Source organism: Coregonus clupeaformis, chromosome 17 (genome assembly GCF_020615455.1).
Source record: "Coregonus clupeaformis isolate EN_2021a chromosome 17, ASM2061545v1, whole genome shotgun sequence".
Classification (NCBI taxonomy): Eukaryota; Metazoa; Chordata; class Actinopteri; order Salmoniformes; family Salmonidae; genus Coregonus; species Coregonus clupeaformis.
In genome coordinates, this window is record NC_059208.1 from 71,179,351 (window position 1) to 71,195,007 (window position 15,657).

A 15,657-nucleotide genomic window follows, 5' to 3' on the forward strand; every position below is an offset into this window, starting at 1 on the left:
GACAAAAATCAGTTAACCACTTAACTGAGGAACTCAATTTAACCTTGCGCAATACCCTAGATGCAGTTGCACCCCTAAAAACGAAAAACATTTGTCATAAGAAACTAGCTCCCTGGTATACAGAAAATACCCGAGCTTTGAAGCAAGCTTCCAGGAAATTGGAACGGAAATGGCGCCACACCAAACTGGAAGTCTTCCGACTAGCTTGGAAAGACAGTACCGTGCAGTACCGAAGAGCCCTCACTGCTGCTCGATCATCCTACTTTTCCAACTTAATCGAGGAAAATAAGAACAATCCAAAATTTCTTTTTGATACTGTTGCAAAGCTAACTAAAAAGCAGCATTCCCCAAGAGAGGATGGCTTTCACTTCAGCAGTGATAAATTCATGAACTTCTTTGAGGAAAAGATCATGACCATTAGAAAGCAAATTACGGACTCCTCTTTGAATCTGCGTATTCCTCCAGGGCTTAGCTGTCCTGGATCTGCACAGACTCTGCGAGGGCCTGGGATCGGGAGAGACACTTAAGTGTTTTAGTACTATATCTCTTGACACAATGATGAAAATAATCATGGCCTCTAAACCTTCAAGCTGCATACTGGATCCTATTCCTACTAAACTGCTGAAGGAGCTGCTTCCTGTGCTTGGCCCTCCTATGTTGAACATAATAAACAGCTCTCTATCCACCGGATGTGTACCAAACTCACTAAAAGTGGCAGTGATAAAGCCTCTCTTGAAAAAGCCAAACCTTGACCCGGAAAATATAAAAAACTATCGGCCTATATCGAATCTTCCATTCCTCTCAAAAATTTTAGAAAAAGCTGTTGCGCAGCAACTCACTGCCTTTCTGAAGACAAACAATGTATACGAAATGCTTCAGTCTGGTTTTAGACCCCATCATAGCACTGAGACTGCACTTGTGAAGGTGGTAAATGACCTTTTAATGGCGTCAGACCGAGGCTCTGCATCTGTCCTCGTGCTACTAGACCTTAGTGCTGCCTTTGACACCATCGATCACCACATTCTTTTGGAGAGACTGGAAACCCAAATTGGTCTACACGGACAAGTTCTGGCCTGGTTTAGATCCTACCTGTCGGAAAGATATCAGTTTGTCTCTGTGAATGGTCTGTCCTCCGACAAATCAACTGTACATTTCGGTGTTCCTCAAGGTTCCGTTTTAGGACCACTATTGTTTTCACTATATATTTTACCTCTTGGGGATGTTATTCGAAAACATAATGTTAACTTTCACTGCTATGCGGATGACACACAGCTGTACATTTCAATGAAACATGGTGAAGCCCCAAAATTGCCCTCGCTAGAAGCCTGTGTTTCAGACATAAGGAAGTGGATGGCTGAAAACTTTTTACTTTTAAACTCGGACAAAACAGAGATGCTTGTTCTAGGTCCCAAGAAACAAAGAGATCTTCTGTTAAATCTGACAATTCATCTTGATGGTTGTAAAGTCGTCTCAAATAAAACTGTGAAGGACCTCGGCGTTACTCTTGACCCTGATCTCTCTTTTGACGAACATATCAAGACTGTTTCAAGGACAGCTTTTTTCCATCTACGTAACATTGCAAAAATCAGAAATTTTCTGTCCAAAAATGATGCAGAAAAATTAATCCATGCATTTGTTACTTCTAGGTTAGACTACTGCAATGCTCTATTTTCCGGCTACCCGGATAAAGCACTAAATAAACTTCAGTTAGTGCTAAATACGGCTGCTAGAATCCTGACTAGAACCAAGAAATTTGATCATATTACTCCAGTGCTAGCTTCCCTACACTGGCTTCCTGTTAAGGCAAGGGCTGATTTCAAGGTTTTACTGTTAACCTATAAAGCGTTACATGGGCTTGCTCCTACCTATCTTTCCGAGTTGGTCCTGCCGTACATACCAATACGTACGCTACGGTCACAAGACGCAGGCCTCCTAATTGTCCCTAGAATTTCTAAGCAAACAGCGGGAGGCAGGGCTTTCTCCTATAGATCTCCATTTTTATGGAACAGTCTGCCTACCCATGTGAGAGACGCAGACTCGGTCTCAACCTTTAAGTCTTTACTGAAGACTTATCTCTTCAGTAGGTCATATGATTGAGTGTAGTCTGGCCCAGGAGTGTGAAGGTGAACGGAAAGGCTGGAGCAACGAACAGCCCTTGCTGGTGCTCTTTCATGCCGTCCCTGGGAGGGGTGCGTCACTTGAGTGGGTTGAGTTACTGACGTGATCTTCCTGTCTGGGTTGGCGCCCCCCCCTTGGTTTGTGCTGTGGTGGAGACCTCTGTGGGCTATACTCGGCCTTGTCTCAGGATTGTAAGTTGGTGGTTGGGGATATCCCTCTAGTGGTGCGGGGGCTGTGCTTTGGCGGAGTGGGTGGGGTTATATCCTTCCTGTTTGGCCCTGTCCGGGGGTTTCTTCGGATGGGGCCACAGTGTCTCCGGACCGCTCCTGTCTCAGCCTCCAGTATTTATGCTGCAGTAGTTTATGTGTCGGGGGGCTGGGGTTAGTTGGTTATACCTGGAGTACTTCTCCTGTCTTATCCAGTGTCCTGTGTGAATTTAAGTATGCTCTCTCTAATTCTCTCGTTCTCTCTTTCTCTCTGAGAACCTGAGCCCTAGGACCATACGTCAGGACTACCGGGCATGATGACACCTTGCTGTCCCCAGTCCGCCTGGCCTTGCTGCTATTCCAGTTTCAACTGTTCTGCCTGCGGCTACGAAACCCCTACCTGTCCCAGACCTGCTGTTTTCAACTCTTAATGATCGGCTATGAAAAGCCAACTGAGAGACCTGAGCCCTAGGACCATACGTCGGGACTACCGGCCGTGGTGACTCCTTGCTGTCCCCAGTCCGCCTGGCCTTGCTGCTATTCCAGTTTCAACTGTTCTGCCTGCGGTTATGGAACCCCTACCTGTCCCAGACCTGCTGTTTTAAACTCTTAATGATCGGCTATGAAAAGCCAACTGAGATTTATTCCTGATTATTATTTGACCATGCTTGTCACTTATGAACATTTTTGAACATCTTGGCATGGTTCTGTTATAATCTTCACCCGGCACAGCCAGAAGAGGACTGGCCACCCCTCATAGCCTGGTTCCTCTCTAGGTTTCTTCCTAGGTTTTGGCCTTTCTAGGGAGTTTTTCCTAGCCACCGTGCTTCTACACCTGCATTACTAGCTGTTTGGGGTTTTAGGCTGGGTTTCTGTACAGCACTTCGAGATATTAGCTGATGTAAGAAGGGCTATATAAAATAAAATTGATTGATTGATTGATCTTCAATGCTCTTACTGAGGGAAGGAGGTTGTTGGCCAAGATCTCGCGATACATGGCCCCATCCATCCTCCCCTCAATACGGTAGAGTCGTCCTGTCCCCTTTGCAGAAAAGCATCCCAAAGAATGATGTTTCCACCTCCATGCTTCACGGTTGGGATGGTGTTCTTGGGGTTGTACTCATCCTTCTTCTTCCTCCAAACACAGCGAGTGGAGTTTAGACCAAAAAGCTCTATTTTTGTCTCATTAGACCACATGACCTTCTCCCATTCCTCCTCTGGATCATCCAGATGGTCATTGGCAAACTTCAGACGGGCCTGGACATGCGCTGGCTTGAGCAGGGGGACCTTGCGTGCGCTGCAGGATTTTAATCCATGACGGCGTAGTGTGTTACTAATGGTTTTCTTTGAGACTGTGGTCCCAGCTCTCTTCAGGGGGTTGACCAGGTCCTGCCGTGTAGTTCTGGGCTGATCCCTCACCTTCCTCATGATCATTGATGCCCCACGAGGTGAGATCTTGCATGGAGCCCCAGACCGAGGGTGATTGACCGTCATCTTGAACTTCTTCCATTTTCTAATAATTGAGCCAACAGTTGTTGCCATCTCACCAAGCTGCTTGCCTATTGTCCTGTAGCCCATCCCAGCCTTGTGCAGGTCTACTATTGTATCCCTGATGTCCTTACACAGCTCTCTGGTCTTGGCCATTGTGGAGAGGTTGGAGTCTGTTTGATTGATTGAGTGTGTGGACAGGTGTCTTTTATACAGGTAACGAGTTCAAACAGGTGCAGTTAATACAGGTAATGAGTGGAGAACAGGAGGGCTTCTTAAAGAAAAACTAACAGGTCTGTGAGAGCTGGAATTCTTACTGGTTGGTAGGTGATCAAATACTTATGTCATGCAATAAAATGCTAATTAATTACTTAAAAATCATACAATGTGATTTTCTTGATTTTTGTTTTAGATTCTGTCTCTCACAGTTGAAGTGTACCTATGATAAAAATTACAGACCTCTACATGCTTTGTAAGTAGGAAAACCTGCAAAATCGGCAGTGTATCAAATACTTGTTCTCCCCACTGTATATTATGTTTGACTGCTTTAGTATGATATATTACATTTGACTTCTTTAGTATGATATATTACGTTCGACTGCTTTAGTATGATATATTACATTTGACTTCTTTAGTATGATATATTACGTTCGACTGCTTTAGTATGATATATTACGTTCGACTGCTTTAGTATGATGTGCTATGTTAGGTTAGGGGTTAAGGATAGGAGTTAGGTTAAAGGGTTAAGGCTATAGGGAAGGGTTAGCTAACATGCTAAGTGGTTGCAAAGTAGCTAAAAAGTAGTAAGTAATCCAAAGTTGTTAATTAGCCAAGATGCTAAAGTTGTCCATGATGAGATTCAAACGCAACCTTTGGGTTTCTAGACGGTTTTGTACGTTTGGTATGACCTAGTGTCATACCAAACGTAACATATCATACTAATTTCAGTGTCCCGGATTTCCGTAGGCCAATGTAATGTAACCTAATGTAAAGTAACATATCATACTAAATGAAGTAGCATGGATTTTAGTAAAATATAATACGTTTTGCTCTGAGACCAGGCTGATGTGAGACATAGGGCTCCATTTTTCTCACACAAAATAGCACTGAGCTGTGCAACAAATACTGTAAAATATACTTTACTCTCCAGAGTGATTGATGTTACTAATTTTTTATATTGTCTTGACTATCATAAGAGTAGGGGTAGATTTGAAACGGTTTCCATGTTTGCTAGTTTATAAATATGATGTAAATGTTTCCCTCCACTCTGCAATGCAGGTGAAGGGAGAAGCAATTCCAGTTTTACTTTGGCTGTTACATCAGAGAATATGGCTAATTTCCTCTAACATTAGAGACTTAAAAAGCTTACAGTTGGCATTGTCTGTTACTCACACAAATTATAATATGTTTGAAACTACTTTTGTTGCTTGTCATTTGGCCACATTTCATTTCCCCTTTTTGGTGCACTCTCAGCATGTGATTAACAGCTCAGCATTTAAATCTATGACAGTGGTTTTGTTTGGTCTGTTTTCATGGTGGCCCACTAGCCACTGGAGTTAAAAAAGATTAGGATGGATATTGTCTGATATGAGTACAATAGTACCTTCTAACTCTGTTTACTATTTATCTCCTCAACAATCAAATGATAAAATCCAACTTGACAATAGGAATGTGACCAGATATATAGAAGTCAGTGACACATTTCTATAGAAAGGAAAGTGTCTGTTCAGTGAGGAGAAACACCCATAGTAGTCTTCAACAATCCAAATCAGAGCAAAGAGCAGTTTGTAGCCAAGATGATTGATGGACGAAGATCAAATGGGATGTGAAGTCATAACAGTAGTACTATTCCAACTTTGTAGAGGATCTTGAAGGAACTCATACGCCTCAGTAAGTCTTATTGAATATACAAAACTGTCAGTTTCCAACCTTAACATGTGATGACAATACAACAGAACAGATAAACAGGAAAGACATTTACTCCCATGGGTACCCTCTAGGTAACAAATTTGCCATGCTTCTCTTTCAAATTGTGACCATTCTATAGACCAGGGTTCTTCAATTCCGGTCCTGGAGGGCCGAAACACCTCTGTTTTTCATCCTCTCCTTCTAATCAGGGGCTAATTCAGACCTGGGACACCAGGTGAGTGCAATTAACTACCAGGTAGAAATAAAAAACAGAAGTGTTTCGGCCCTCCAGGACCGGAATTGAAGAACCCTGCTATAGACTCTTAGAATTAGTGGTGACTCGAGGAACCCTGGAGAGCCTCCTGAAAGAACCATTGCTATTCAATGGTTCATATTTGCACATTTGGTTAGTTGAGGGGTTCTTGGAACAATCTTTAATGTTTCAATGTAGCAGTAGCCAAAAAAGTTCGAATGAGCAACCCAACCATACATTTTGACCTATACATTAAGGTCTTACAGCAAACTCAGTTTACATACACCTGCTACTGCTATTGATGTGCATCGGTCAAATTTAGGGTTGGTTTGCACAATTTAAGTTTCCTTTCTGTTTTTGGCTATTGCTGATGCTAAATATGTCACGTAAACAGGTGGGACCCTTAAAACATTGTTTTTGTAATTTATTTTCTGAGTTTTTCACCAGATGGATCTTTCCCTTTTTATTTTTTGTCTGTATGCTGCAGTTCAGCTTATAACTGTGAATGTGTACAAGACAGCCTAACCAATAATAAAACATTGATAATAATTAGCCTAACATGACAGTAGCCTAATTTATTCTTCAAAATAACTCCACTAACTTCGCTCAAGTTTAGTGGTTCTCATTTGAACCGTCAATCATATTTTGTAAAGAGTGACAGTGTGTTTTTGTACAATATCTTAATTCAATTGGGTCTAAATACTGTAGAACATATCTGCTGACATATCTGGTAGCCTAAGTTTAAACTGATAAAAATGCCTTTATATAGCCTAGATGACAAAGAACAGGCCTATACACATACATTTACATGTACCTTTTTTTCATTTAGCAGACGATCTTGTCAAATCAAATCAAATCAAATCAAATTTTATTGGTCACATGCGCCGAATACAACAGGTGCAGACATTGCAGTGAAATGCTTACTTACAGCCCTTAACCAACAGTGCATTTATTTTAAACAAAAAAAGTAAGAATAAAACAACAACAACAAAAAAGTGTTGAGAAAAAAAGAGCAGAAGTAAAATAAAGTGACAGTAGGGAGGCTATATATACAGTAAAATAAAGTGACAGTAGGGAGGCTATATATACAGGGGGGTACCGTTGCAGAGTCAATGTGCGGGGGCACCGCCTAGTTGAGGTAGTTGAGGTAATATGTACATGTGGGTAGAGTTAAAGTGACTATGCATAAATACTTAACAGAGTAGCAGCAGCGTAAAAAGGATGGGGTGGGGGGGGCAGTGCAAATAGTCCGGGTAGCCATGATTAGCTGTTCAGGAGTCTTATGGCTTGGGGGTAGAAGCTGTTGAGAAGTCTTTTGGACCTAGACTTGGCACTCCGGTACCGCTTGCCGTGCGGTAGCAGAGAGAACAGTCTATGACTAGGGTGGCTGGAGTCTTTGACAATTTTGAGGGCCTTCCTCTGACACCGCCTGGTATAGAGGTCCTGGATGGCAGGGAGCTTTGCCCCAGTGATGTACTGGGCCGCACGCACTACCCTCTGTAGTGCCTTTGCGGTCAGAGGCCAAGCAGTTGCCATACCAGGCGGTGATGCAACCAGTCAGGATGCTCTCGATGGTGCAGCTGTAGAATTTTTTGAGGATCTGAGGACCCATGCCAAATCTTTTTAGTCTCCTGAGGGGGAATAGGCTTTGTCGTGCCCTCTTCACGACTGTCTTGGTGTGTTTGGACCATGATAGTTCGTTGGTGATGTGGACACCAAGGAACTTGAAGCTCTCAACCTGTTCCACTACAGCCCCGTCGATGAGAATGGGGGCATGCTCAGTCCTCTTTTTTTTCCTGTAGTCCACAATCATCTCCTTTGTCTTGGTCACGTTGAGGGAGAGGTTGTTGTCCTGGCACCACACGGCCAGATCTCTGACCTCCTCCCTATAGGCTGTCTCATCGTTGTCGGTGATCAGGCCTACCACTGTTGTGTCGTCGGCAAACTTAATGATGGTGTTGGAGTCGTGCCTGGCCATGCAGTCATGGGTGAACAGAGAGTACAGGAGGGGACTGAGCACGCACCCCTGAGGGCCCCGTGTTGAGGATCAGTGTGGCAGATGTGTTGTTACCTACCCTTACCACCTGGGGGCGGCCCGTCAGGAAGTCCAGGATCCAGTTGCAGAGGGAGGTGTTTAGTCCCAGGATCCTTAGCTTAGTGATGAGCTTAGAGGGCACTATGGTGTTGAATGCTGAGCTGTAGTCAATGAATAGCATTCTCACGTAGGTGTTCCTCTTGTCCAGGTGGGAAAGGGCAGTGTGGAGTGCGATAGAGATTGCATCATCTGTGGATCTGTTGGGGCGGTATGCAAATTGGAGTGGGTCTAGGGTTTCTGGGATTATGCTGTTGATGTGAGCCATGACCAGTCTTTCAAAGCACTTCATGGCTACAGACGTCAGTGCTACGGGTCGGTAGTCATTTAGGCAGGTTATCTTAGAGTTCTTGGGCACGGGGACTATGGTGGTCTGCTTGAAACATGTTGGTATTACAGACTCAGTCAGGGACATGTTGAAAATGTCAGTGAAGACACTTGCCAGTTGGTCAGCACATGCTCGGAGTACACGTCCTGGTAATCCGTCTGGCCCTGCGGCCTTGTGAATGTTGACCTGCTTAAAAGTCTTACTCACATCGGCTACGGAGAGCGTGATCACATAGTCGTCCGGAACAGCTGGTGCTCTCATGCATGCTTCAGTGTTGCTTGCCTCGAAGCGAGCATAGAAGTGGTTTAGCTCGTCTGGTAGGCTTGTGTCACTGGGCAGCTCGCGGCTGTGCTTCCCTTTGTAGTCTGTAATAGTTTTCAAGCCCTGCCACATCCGACGAGCGTCAGAGCCAGTGTAGTATGATTCAATCTTAGACCTGTATTGACTCTTTGCCTGTTTGATGGTTCGTCGGAGGTCATAGCGGGATTTCTTATAAGCGTCCGGGTTAGAGTCCCGTTCCTTGAAAGCGGCAGCTCTACCCTTTAGCTCAGTGCGGATGTTTCCTGTAATCCATGGCTTCTGGTTGGGGTATGTACGTACGGTCACTGTGGGGGACGACATCATCGATGCACTTATTGATGAAGCCAGTGACTGATGTGGTGTACTCCTCAATGCTGTCTGAAGAATCCCGGAACATGTTCCAGTCTGTGCTAGCAAAATAGTCCTGTAGCTTAGCATCTGCGTCATCTGACCACTTTTTTATTAACCAAATCACTGGTGCTTCCTGCTTCAGTTTTTGCTTATAAGCAGGAATCAGGAGGATAGAGTTATGGTCAGATTTGCCAAATGGAGGGCGAGGGAGAGCTTTGTATGCGTCTCTGTGTGTGGAGTAAAGGTGGTCTAGAGTTTTTTTCCCTCTGGTTGCACATTTAACATGCTGGTAGAAATTAGGTAGAACGGATTTAAGTTTCCCTGCATTAAAGTCCCCGGCTACTAGGAGCGCTGCATCTGGATGAGCGTTTTCCTGTTGATTAATGGCCTTGTACAACTCATTCAGTGCAATCTTAATGCCAGCATTGGTTTGTGGTGGTAAATAGACAGCTATGAAAAATATAGATGAAACATAAATCCGCAATCAGAGATTTTTTTCCAAGTTGGCTTGTGAACCTCTGGGCATGGGATCCGGTCAAATACTGTACCACAGTTTGGAAAACATGGTGAACGATCCTCCGAGATTTTACTGGGCCAAGTTTCCTTTATTTATAACAACCACAAGAGGGCAATGTTATTATGGATAACCAGAAGGACCAGTGGCCTATAGACTGACTGACTGACACAGTGTTGGGATGATTGATAGGTTGTGTGCCTAGCCAGCAAAGTGACCGGTTTTCATATGTTCATTCTAATGCGGAGCAAAACTGGCCAATGCTAAGAGTGCAATAGCACCTATGTTGTTAAAGATTAGGCTACTTAAATTATATAAAAGATTAGACCCTACATAAAATATTAGGCCTACTTTTTTTTTTTGCATTAGTCTTTGGATAGGCAAGATCAACCACAATTGCTTATCACTTAAGATTCTCTAAGAGTTAGCCTAGCCATGATTAGGCTACTATTCATCTCAGTTTGGACTGAAAAAGTTTAGGAGGGCCTCCCTCATGATTTGAGGTTCTGTTTCAAAAAAGCTCAACTTACTTTTACAAAAACTTGTACTGCATGTGCCTTTTATTCAATAGGGCAAATGTTATTTTGCTTGGGTGTGGCATTCGTCCATCGTTGAGTTGACACACTTTGATATTTCACAAGGACTGCCACCTGTCTTTGTCAAGCAACCCCTCATACCTATTTCTTTCTGATATCACATGGGATCTTATCCAGAGGTAAATTCCTTCATGTAGGCCTATCTCCTAGGTCCTTCAGGGTGAGTTGCTTAACCTCGTACAGCTTTCACTCAACTCAAACCCATCAGCAACATCATTCCATGCTATTTTGTCAGACATTACTACTCCTACTGACTTGAGATAGTTGTATCTGTTTGATTTGGAGCTAAGGTCTGTGTAAATACAACTGTGCCAGGAAAATGTATGTAGAATTATGCAACATTGATGCCTTGCACGTCATGGTACTGTGTACCATGTACCGTGCTGTAGACCAATGATGCATTCAGATTTTAGTGCACAGTTTATGTGTTTTTAAGTGATTTTGCAGAGTGCAGACTAGGCTATACGTAGGCTATTGTTTGACCAAATGGTAGTGAGCTCTATACTGCTTTGCTTACCATGGAATGTTTAGAGGCTTGTTGCAGTTATAAACCTAGGCTACTGAATGGTGATGTGTATTGAAGGCAAATAGGCTATAGGATATTCTCCAAGGGTGTTCTAGGGTTGATAATAAGGCAAAACATAACCTAAACCCACTCTACAATGTAGGCAAAAACAATCAGTTGAGTGAGTTGATGAGTTGCATTGTGCTTTAGTTGCCTAGGCTAAATTTGACAAGAGAAAAAGTGACAGCTGTTAAAGAAAAAAGGTATGTGAATGTGCATGCCTGAGAGAGGGAGGGACAGAGAGAGAGGGGGGAGGGACAGAGAGAGAGAGGGAGGGACAGAGAGAGAAAGCGAGAGATAGAGAGAGATAGGGAGGGGTGGTTCCTATTGATTGCACCACAGACTAAGATAAAAGAGACAATGGGCAATGAAAAGGGTGAAGGAAGGAAGTTATGTATAAGGTTGAATTGCACATTCTGTTAGAATGATTAACCTAATCAGACCATCCATTCTGACCAGTATTGTCCTAGAGACTGAACACAGTAGGCTAACTTGTGAGATGCTATAGCCTACAGATCCCAATTGAAAATGTATTGAGGCCCATACAATTATTAAGCAGATAGAGAAAAATCATGTAGCTTATTCATTTGAAGTTGTTATTCAATTAACACATCACAGCTCTCTTCCGGGTAGTGTGGGGAATATGGAAAAGCCCTATATGTGTCGGGGGGGCTGGGGGGCAGAGAAGACATTAAGATAGCGCCTGTTAGTCACTATCAGCTGCTGAAATGCACACATAGTTGGCAACTGTATGCGCTGGGAGGAGTCAACATCTGAGTTCTTAGAATGTCCATGAGCCGACCTCTCAGCTTTATAAAATAAGAAGATCTTGACGACTGGCTGGAAATGGGTAGTTGATGATACTGAGTCTGTTGCTGTAAGTATTTTATCTCTCATCCCATTGCATGATGCTCTCTCTGTCTAATGCCTCGATGTTTGGTAATATGAAGAATATGAATCTTACATTGTACAGGAGCAAAACACTGTAGCCTAGGCTATTTGTCAGGATGCTACTGAATATCATCCAAAGAGTCAGCAGACCTTCATTTTAGACCTTCAATTTAAGTTTCAGTACTGTGGAAATGTGGGCTATATAATATCACTAATTAAGAAACTAGTCTAACCCTAGTTTTCAGATCTCATAGACCCATATTCATTCAAATATATTTTTTATTCCACTATCACAGTTTTATCTCCTAAAACCCTCTTGGTGTTTGTTCTCTAAAGTAGTTGATAAAATAATAATAATATGAGTTTGTTTTCTTGTAATTCCTCAACACGACTGAAGGAAAAAGACGTGAAATGTGTTTAAATCCATCCCATTTCTTTCAGGTTTGGTGCTGAGCTGTGGAAAAGGGTGACAGTAATCACTGAAGAGAAATAATGGCCGTCCATGAGCCAAAAGACAAGTGAGTAGCAGCCTCTTTATGTGTTGAATGTGTATGGCGACATCTTCACATTTTGACAATGCACCCACAGCTATAGTATCAAGTTTCTGTGACACTTTGGCTAGTCCTTCTTGATATGGATATTGGCAAATTATATTGGAACGTGGTGCTTGCTTATGCTAAAAAAATCTACAGGCTTTGTGACTTCTTGGACCCAAATGGTAGTCCCGCAAAAATTACTGGAATTTGCTTAATTGAATCCCACATGTTGTATCATAACAGTCAAGTAATTACCATTCTACCTTATCATTTCTGTGGGCCTACATACTATGGTATTTATTATCAAATTACAAATAAAGTCTGTAAGCCTAGTTTCCTCTCCTCTGTCATCCAACAGAAACAATGGCGTGTGGCTGATCTTTTTCATGCTGGGCTTAGGAACTCTCCTGCCATGGAACTTCTTTATGACAGCCACCATGGTAGAGCACACAATATTTTCATATCATCTACTTTAAGAGTGTGAATAATTAAAGAATACATTTCAGAGATACAATGCCAGAGCATTTAGTGAAATGTCTGTATTCATTTCAAAATATGTCTCAAGTCTTACTTTTCAGATATTCTTAATAGCCAATGATAATTAATATAAATACTGATAACCCCTAATCTATTCATTATAATAATTAATGATGGATTGGATTTAAATTCAATAGCATTTTTCAAATTTTCTCTAAGTGCTTTACATTATAGTATATTTTATACATTATTGTATTTCATCCACTAACAATGGATAGCACCCATCTGGGTGATGCATGGCAGCCATGTTGTGCCAGAACTATCACCACACATCAACAATTAACTAAAATTAAGTGACTGTCCTCTGTCTCTACAGTATTTTACCAGCCGTCTCAGCGACCCCTCCCAAATGGGCACCAACCTGTCAGGCAATGGGACCGGGGGAGAAGGGGACAACCGTAGCCTTTTGGAGGCCAAGTTCAATAACGTAATGACGCTTTGTGCCATGGTGCCTTTACTGGTCTTCACCTGTCTCAACTCAGTCCTGCATCAAAGGTTTGCCCACCACCCCACCCACATCTTTCCTAATGCATTAAAGCTCTACTCCAAAAGTTATAAATACAGTAATGTACATACACAAGGGTAAAAACATAATGGTTTGAGAAAAATAGTGTTTTTTAGACAACTGGGAACTTCTGAAGAGTAGGGCATTCAAGGAGTTGGTCTGATGGTCTAATGTGATGTCATCGGCCACCCCTCCTGCTTGAGGAACAATAGAGGAGCAATGGAGAACAAAAGAGGAAAGGCCCACTCTCACACTTGTGTCATGTCATGTCATACCTGGACCACCTATTGAGATGCGCCTTTTATTAAAGGCCCAATGCAGTTGTGTTTATCTCAATATCAAATCATTTCTGGGTAACAATTAAGTACATTAGTGTGATTGTTTTCAATTAAAATGGTCAAAAATAAACAAAAATAACAAAATCTTAGCATAAATGCAATTTCTCAAGCAAGATTTTTGCTAGGACAGTCTGGGAGTGGTCTGATAGAGGGGCCTAATTGGAGGAGCCCAATGGGAGGGATGTGGAACCTAAAAACTAGCTTGTATTGGCAGAGAAGAGGGAAAACTCTCTTTGTTATTGGTCTATTAACTCACACAGAGTGTACATAACATTAGGAATATCTGCTCTTTCATTGACATAGACTGACCAGGTGAATCCAGGTGAAAGCTATGATCCCTTATGAGTGTCGATGAATGGGAAAATACAGGTTAAAGAAGGATTTTTAAGCCTTGAGAAAATTTAGTCATGGATTGTGTATGTGTGCCATTCAGAGGGTGAATGGGAAAGACAAAATATTTAAGTGCCTTTGAACGGGGTATGGTAGTAGCTGCCAGGCGCACCAGTTTGAGTGTGTCAAGAACTGCAACTCTGCTGGGTTTTTCATGCACAACAGTTTCCTGTGTGTATCAAGAATGGTCCACTACCCAAAGGACATCCAGCCAACTTGACACAACTGTGGGAAGCATTGGAGTCAACATGGGTCAGCATCCCTGTTGAACGCTTTCGACACCTTGTAGAGCCCATGCCCCAACGAATTGAGGCTATTCTGAGGGCAAAAGGGGGTGCAACTCAAGATTAGGAAGGTGTTCCTAATGTTTTGTACAGTCAGTGTATACTGCTTGGTGATGTGAATTTCATGTAGTCTGTTCAAACAACTCTTACACTAAAAGTGCATTATTATAATGTTCACAATTTCACAGTATTATTCCAACCTCATAGTGTGGAAATATATACATTTTGGACTGCACTGCCGCTTTAAGTAAATCAGGCGTTAGAGGTGAAAATGAGAGTGGAGCAGAGAGGAAGAGGCAAAGCGAAAGGTTATATGCCGCGTTCACATTCTAGTCGGAACTAGGAAATGCTGACAGTTCTGACTTGCTAACTGGTTGAACGCGGTACGTGTATAACTAGGAGTGCTGAGCGATTAGTGCCTTTTGAGGTCGGTTCGGTTTCGGTTAGATTATAAAAAAATATGTTTCTGATTTTGGTTTCGATAATTTTATTCAACATTAAATTAACTATGAAATAGTGAGGTCCACATTGTGTAGACATCAATAGAAAAATAGGAAATTACTATGAAATAATGAAATATTTCAGTTGTATATTACTTAGTTTTTATTGGATTACTTTATTATTTTTCATTCCTTAAAGTCATCATCTCATCTCTGCTCAGGCAGTAGCAGCCAAACAATGTTCTCTGTGCTCCCCATAACTGTACTGTCTTTAGTCATCCTATTTAGCTAGGCTAGCCTGCCTAAGCATGCTGCAGAGCTGTCTGACTAAATCATTTACTAGTTCCTCAAAGTAGATAAGGCATACTTTCACGAACTGTCTCTATCCCTCTTGTTGTGTTGTGTACATTCCTCTCTCATACGGTCTGTGTGTATCTAACCTATCATAGCAAGCTTAAAAGTGTATCCATCTCCGTCCGAGTCGGAAAGAACAGGTGCAGTGGATTATGGTTATTGTAGTTATTTACCACATTCTTGCGCTGAACTATATTGAATATTTAAAAACTACAACTCCATTCAGCCCAGTGTCACACACAGTTCTTGACATGATTTCTCTTGTGAATTATTTGATTTCTCTCTAGAGAAACGGCATGTTGAGCTCACAACAAAATAGCTAAATGGTATTCAAGTAATTGAACCGATGTCGGTCAATTAATTGTTAATAACAAAAATAACAATTTGGGTTAATCGCTCAGCACTAATAACTACAACCAAATTTCCGACTAGCACGGCATTACTCCACCCAAAATCTGTCCACGAAAATAAGCCCATGAAGTGAGAAATGTTTGTATGGAGGTCAATGAGAGTGCCGAATTTAAATAAATAAAATTGCTACGTGAGGCTTATTTGAACGAACAGAAGTTTCGTAATGGCTAGGTTGTTACGAATGCACTGTTATAAGTGGTCGCATGGGCAACTTGGAAAAAAATGACTTTATTTCAGAGGTGTGCCTGTTGT

The 15,657-nt window shown here is 42.2% G+C and overlaps 1 protein-coding gene across 3 annotated transcripts in view; it reads left to right on the top strand.

Annotated features, from left to right (window-relative positions):
• LOC121572324 (equilibrative nucleoside transporter 1-like) overlaps positions 1 to 15,657 on the top strand; it is a 64,910-nt gene that overhangs the window by 21,326 nt on the left and 27,927 nt on the right. For 2 of the 3 annotated variants that reach the window (XM_045226494.1, XM_045226495.1), the window contains exons 2-4: positions 12,052 to 12,128; positions 12,505 to 12,586; positions 13,000 to 13,178. In XM_045226494.1, coding sequence (XP_045082429.1) covers positions 12,103 to 12,128; positions 12,505 to 12,586; positions 13,000 to 13,178 — 287 coding nt within the window. In that variant the 5' untranslated portion in view covers positions 12,052 to 12,102. Of the gene's footprint in view, positions 1 to 11,406; positions 11,597 to 12,051; positions 12,129 to 12,504; positions 12,587 to 12,999; positions 13,179 to 15,657 lie in introns of those variants that run through there. The other variant, XM_041884389.2, reaches the window with a different exon arrangement.